This window comes from Pollicipes pollicipes, unplaced genomic scaffold (genome assembly GCF_011947565.3).
Source record: "Pollicipes pollicipes isolate AB1234 unplaced genomic scaffold, Ppol_2.1 Scaffold_7262;HRSCAF=8765_pilon_pilon_pilon, whole genome shotgun sequence".
In the NCBI taxonomy this organism is placed as follows: domain Eukaryota; kingdom Metazoa; phylum Arthropoda; class Thecostraca; order Pollicipedomorpha; family Pollicipedidae; genus Pollicipes; species Pollicipes pollicipes.
The window spans coordinates 13,475,996-13,482,178 of record NW_023597055.1 but is presented as its reverse complement, the minus strand read 5'-3'; the positions used below and the strand labels follow the sequence as shown (position 1 = coordinate 13,482,178).

At 53.0% G+C, this 6,183-nt stretch overlaps 1 protein-coding gene across 1 annotated transcript in view; it reads left to right on the top strand.

The window, feature by feature from the left end:
* LOC119113460 (insulin-like growth factor-binding protein complex acid labile subunit) overlaps positions 1-5,497 on the top strand; it is a 23,138-nt gene extending 17,641 nt beyond the window's left edge. Inside the window, exons 2-3 of the mRNA XM_037237771.1 lie at positions 3,821-5,169; positions 5,282-5,497. Coding sequence (XP_037093666.1) covers positions 3,844-5,169; positions 5,282-5,497 — 1,542 coding nt within the window. The 5' untranslated portion in view covers positions 3,821-3,843. The remainder of the gene's footprint in view (positions 1-3,820; positions 5,170-5,281) is intronic.
* The last annotated feature ends 686 nt before the right edge of the window (positions 5,498-6,183 follow it).

The window sequence follows — 6,183 nt, the reverse complement described above, 5'->3', positions numbered from 1 at the left end:
GTGTTTTTGCGTTTCCGTTATCTGCCTTCCTGATCGCCCAACCTTAATTTGCCATGGTTAGCTCGAGGCTAAGCAGGAGGTATTACGATAAGCGTATCCACCCAAATAACTCTTAATCTTCTTAATCTTCTGATCTAAGTTGTTAAGTACATTTGCGAAGAACATTATGGACATAGATAGCACGGTAGTAATAGCCTTATTTCTCGTAATAAAAAACAGGAGAATGGAGATAAAGATGTATTGATATTTCGGCAACATGCCTTTATCGAAAGGAAAAGCAGAGGTGAATCCTGACGTGTTTGAGACTTGCCGGTGCATTGTAGGAGCGGTGGAAATTCCGCAGCAGTAGTCCGGCAGAGCTCTCGTGCATTTGCTACAGCAAATCTTTCACTTTTGATCGATTTAATAACATTTCAGAATACCTTCCAAAGGCGCGATTCCTCCACCTGGTAATCGCCATGATGTCCCTTTCCCTTCCCTCTTCCCCCTCCCCCCACCACTTGCGTGCTGGGACCGCCCCTGATCGTTGACCTGACCGTTATCGTTACTGCTGATGTGGCCATTCGGCGACCGGACATCATCAGCCAGCATGCCCGGGCCGGCACGTGAGCGTGGCGCCCATTTGCTTGATTGGTCAGAGGCCGCAGTTGCTGCCGTTCGTTCGCCGCGTCAACTGGTTTTGAATGGGTTTGCGCCGGTGACTGTCCGGGTGTGCCTATGGGCAAGGCCCTCTGATTTTGGCGGTAGATGCTGGTGGATGATAAGTGCTAGGTGGTTAGCGTGGTTTTGACCCAGCGGTTGTGTGTCGTGGGGTACAAATGGTTGCAACCATCGCGGTCTGACTTCCGCCGAGTACCTGCCGCCCCCCGCCCCCTATCGCTGTCCCCTGACGTACCGTAATGACCCAAAACACCCAGTCGGTGATATATTGCCGTCCCTGATTCTCCTTTGTTTTGCATGAAGCGCTTGTTGGATCGGCCTGGACTTCTGTTCCCTGGGGAGTCCTTCAGATTTGCGATTTTTCGGGCTCGTTGACTACCACTGTGGAACACTCCCATACCCTCATGCTCATACATGTGGCGTGCTCTGATCCCAGTGATGGGTGCACTGCTTTGGTCCCTTGACGCCGTGGTTTGTGGTTGACTCAGTGTGTTACACGACGAGCGCTGCCAGAAATTGTGGAGGGAGAGACGAGTGTGGAGCGGGGCGGCGGGGGGGGGGGGGGCGAGAGGGAGGCGGGGAGACAGGTAGTCTGGACCGACAGAGTACTGCCAAAGTCGCTTTTTGGCGAGACCTGCGAATAACACTCGTTGGATGAAGACTGTTGTGAGGCTCACCGAAGAACAGCCAGTGATTGAGCAGACTACCACATGCTCTGTAACAGTCCACATCCAACGTTGCATGAACGCCCATCACGCTGCGTGGACCGATGTTCATGATCGGCAGCGGAACGGAGAACCGGCGCCGACCGGGCCGCATCGGACCATCAAGATGACGTCGCACCCAATCGCCTGCTTGCCGTGGTTTTGCCACTGAGTATTAGCGATTATCCAACCAAGAAATTAAATGTGGCTTGCTGAGAATGGTACTGACACTGAAAATGGATGTTATTCCTGTTCATACATCATCGTAATGCGCGCAGGAAAGGCAATGAATCGCCTTCATTACTTCAAGACATATTTGTCAGAGATTGCCAACAATTTGTCAGACCTAAGGCCATCTAGTCGAGTTTTCCTGAATGTCCTTTGTACAAGTTCTTCTGTTCGTCGGCATTCTCTCACCCCACTTCTCTATGGCTCCTAAGTTCTAACATATTACCCAAGGGCTGCAAATGGGGAGGCTTTAAACCGCTTATGTTTATGAATGAACTTAAGACTCGAGTCAACTCCGTTTGTGACAATAGGATAAATGCAAATGCGCTTTAATTGAGTTGTTATGGGCTGGAAAATAGAGACGCGGTTGTTTTGAAATGAAAACAGTTTCGTTTTCTTGGAAAGCTGCGGAGGGTTGTAAAGAAAAGAATCATTACTTACCATAAGTTGACAAGTTCCGGATCCCCAAGAGTAATCTTGGAAATTTCCTCACATTTCTAGCCATACAAGAGAAAGCAAAATAAAGATCCAGGCAAAGTTATTCACACAACAAGAACGATTTAAAGCGGCTATAGTGTAGACAATCTATCGATGAAGATTTCAGTGATGGAAACATTATGGATAGAAAGTCTATACACTGAGAAGGAATGTCCCCGCGTTTAAGAATCTTCTTTTAAAACTGCATGACACACCACGCATTTGAATTGTCTTCGCTTCAAGTCGGAGTCACTAGTGTGTACCGGTGTTTGTCATGGGCTATTCTGCCAGCAAATAGACCAAGCTCAGACCCATTGGCATGGAGGTCTGTGCCCGCATGGTCCTGCCCATTTACATGGCATGGAGGCCAGGGCTGTCTGGGCCTGCCCGTTTACATGGCACAGAGGCCGGTGCTGTCTGGACTGCCCATTTACATGGCATGGAGGCTGGTGCTGTCTGGACTTGCCCATTTACATGGCACGGAGGCTGGCGTCCGGCCCGACCAGTGGACTTTGACTTTGACCTGAAGCGGAGACAATTCAGGATGTATGGTGTATCACGCAGTTTCAGAAGTGCCGGTAAATCTTGGTGAACTCCGGCATCAGCGTAATAACTTGATATAGGAATATATCTTGTTGAGCTAGCGTTGCTTGTAGATTTTTACCCACGTATGACAATAATTAGACCACAGCTAATAATCTACCCTGTGAACATTTCGAGGGAGTCATGTCGTTCAAGCGCCTCTTCATCACTTCAAATTCCCGTGCCAATCCTGTTCACAAAACTAGACAGTGAAAAAGAGTTCATAAACGATCCACTTCACTGAGGTCGTTCAAATTACCCTGCGTTGCTAAAAATGTTACACAAATACCCCGACACTGACCGGGATGTTTAACATTAACGCCGCCACTGCCTGTGAGCTGGCGATTATCGAACGTCTGGGTGATACAAGTAACCCCTCAGCCCACTACCATCTCAGAATCTAATCACGGGACCGGAAAAATTCGAACAGCAACCGATAACTGTCGTAACCCACCTCAGCATCGTTCAGTTGAGATATGTGACGTGATTGGTGACGTTACGTGTTACACAAAACACCTTGATACCAACATGTTGATATGGCTTCAGGTTTTTAACATCTTTCGGCATTATTGAACATGCAGCTTTGCAACTGGTGCCGAACAAAATTTCATCGTTTCCTCTCGTTTACAATGATACATGCAACGCACGCAGGCACAGGCACGCATACAACGCATTTATACAGCGGTGTTTAGATTACGAGTTAGATTTTGAAATGCTGCCCCAATCTCGCCCGCTTGATTTTGTGGCTAGTGTCCCAAAACCGAAAAGGGTCGACTTCTAGCCCCCCCCCCCGCAGGTGCTAGCGAAGGAATTTATGAGGGCTTTCATTGTAATGTGAGTGGGGATATGCAATACGAGTGTTTTATTGACGGCACTTTAAGCTCAACGCTCTTAATTATCCGAAACGCGATACCAAAGTGTCTCCACTCTCCGATGCCGGGTGCCATCGCCTTGACGAAAGGCTGTGAGACCGCTGGTATGTTTCGAACAGCTTTGTCGCCTTGTCAACAACATCCTTACTACTGTTCCGTGTGTGCCCGTGTCGACGCCTAAACAAAAGGCGAACTATTTGCTGCATCACCGTCGCCTCGCGCACCGGATCGCCCGGCAAAGAAATGTTTGCCTAACCGTCCCTCTGCTTGCCTGACCGCCGTTCTGTCTCCCAGCAGTGGCACCATCACCGAGGCGGACGATGTCCTCCCCGGACGTGGTCCGGGCGGCGCTCGTGACTCTGGCGATCATCTGCGACCTCGCGGCGGCCCTGTGCCCGGAGCAGTGCCGCTGTCGACCAAGCACGTCGGACTGCAGCCACTCCCGTCTCGACGCGGTGCCTATCTCCCTGGACCCGCGCGTTCACATCCTCCGACTTCAGGGCAACAGGATCGGCAGCATAGAGGACACACTCGGCTTCTACCAGAGCCTGCGTGAGCTGAACCTGGCAGATAACAGCCTTACATCGCTCGGGGAAGGACAGCTGGTCATGCAGGAGGAGCTGAAGCAGCTAAGACTAGAGGACAACCTGCTCTCCGTCTTGCTCCCCGACTCGTTTAAAGGTCTCCGTCGACTGCTGCGTCTGGACCTCAGCGGCAATCGGCTGACGGTGCTGGACCGGCCGGTGTTCCGGTGGATGCTGAAGCTGAAGACACTCAACCTTGGGGGGAACAGGATCAGGACCGTCGCCAGAAACGCATTCGAAAACCTGGGCGAGCTGGTGACACTGGACTTGAGTCATAACCGGCTAACGCACCTTCCATCGGAGTCGTTTCGCCACTTGGCCCGGCTCAGGACTCTGGCGTTGAATGGCAACCGTTTGCAGGCAGTGCCTTTCCACGCTTTCTTCGAACTGCGATCATTACATAGCCTGTCACTGGCCGAGAACAGCATCGACAGCGTGCATGCCGAGGCCTTTGCGTACCTGTATGAGCTGCGCGCCCTCAATGTCAGCTATAATCGGCTGGAAACATTCCCAGCCGCGTCACTTGCTCTTCCGCAGCTTGAGAAGCTAGACGCAAGCGGAAACCATTTCTCGTCACTGAAGCCGCGGCACTTGGACAATCTGCATCGGCTTCGTGTATTTCGCCTGTGCCAGAGCCAGCTGTTGTCCTCAGTGACGGGACATATCTTCAGTAACAACCTCCTCCTGGAGGAGGTTCACTTGTGCATGAACCCGCAACTTAGGTGGTTCCCCCGGACAGCAGTGGACTCCCTGCCCCACCTCAAAGTGCTAAACCTCGGCGGCAACAGCCTGGGCACGCTGGAGAACATAACGTCGCTGCTCCAGCGCATCGAGGCGTTCAACGTGAGCGGTAACCCCCTAGTGTGCAACTGTTCGGCGCGGTGGCTGTGGGACCTTCCCGCCCACCTGCCAAACACCTCAGTGCTCTTCCCGATCCGCTGTGTGGACTCGGGCCGTCTTCTGACTGAGCTCAGCGAAGCGGACCTCGGCTGCGGCTGGTGGCTGACCGCCGCGATCGCCGCCGCCGCCGTCGCCTTCGTCGCCGCGTTCTGCGCCGCGCTCGTGACGCTGCTGCTGCTGCGCCGGCGGCGGACGGCGCGCGTCATCGGCGGGCCGCGGCGGGGCCGGCGCGGCGCTGCGCGGCGTCGGCGTCGGCGTCGGCGTCGACGGCAAGACGCGTCCGATGCTGATGCCGGCCGGCTCCGGTCTGGGACACGACTCGCCGATGCGCGGCCGGCACTTCACACTGCTGACCGGCGACTACGCCGGGACGCGAGACGCCGGCTGCGGTTGGGAGCACGGCCGGCGCTGCGACCGCGACTTTGGCCAGCACTACGCGGCGCAGCGCATCGGGGACTACGCGGCGAGGGCGCCATCGCTGGTGGTGTGATCGGGCGGTGGGGAGCCAGTCAGTGAGCTCACAGGCCAGTGTTGTGGGTCACGCCTGGGGTCACACCGGGTCATGCCGTGGGAACCGCGCTTGCAATGTTGCAATGTGGGGCTGCAGAACTGTTGCATGCGGTGACGACGTCGCAAGAGACGTCTGAAAGGTTCTTTAAGGCAGCTCGTGTGCCGTGATGAGCACTTTCGTATTCTTGAGGGTGCTGTAGGAATTGGTGCCTGGACCAGGTCTGTGGTTTTAGAGATTTTCAGACGTCTGCCTCCAAAGGGCATACGACTTACTTTTTGTGCCATTTAAGGGAGCAGTTTGGGCTACCGAAGTGTACGCTTTTGTGGTACGTTTGGTGCTGCGATTTGTCGCGATTTAGTGGTATTTACAATGTTTGCAGGCTGCTGCAGTTTGTACGTGTGTGTGCGTGTGTGTTTTTGTTTAACATGCGTGAAAAATGTGTAAAATCAGTTATAAATGAGTAATTGCTCTGATGTTGAATAAAATATACGTTATTGAAGTCGAATAAACATACGCAGGGATTAAACCGCAGAGAGCGTTACGGCACTGTTTGTATGCGGCTCAATGCGTGACATAACCGTGAAAAGGAAAACTGAAATCCATAGCCGGTAAGGGAAATGACCGTAGGGAGTGACGCTCTTGCGTCACTTCATGAGCGAAAAACT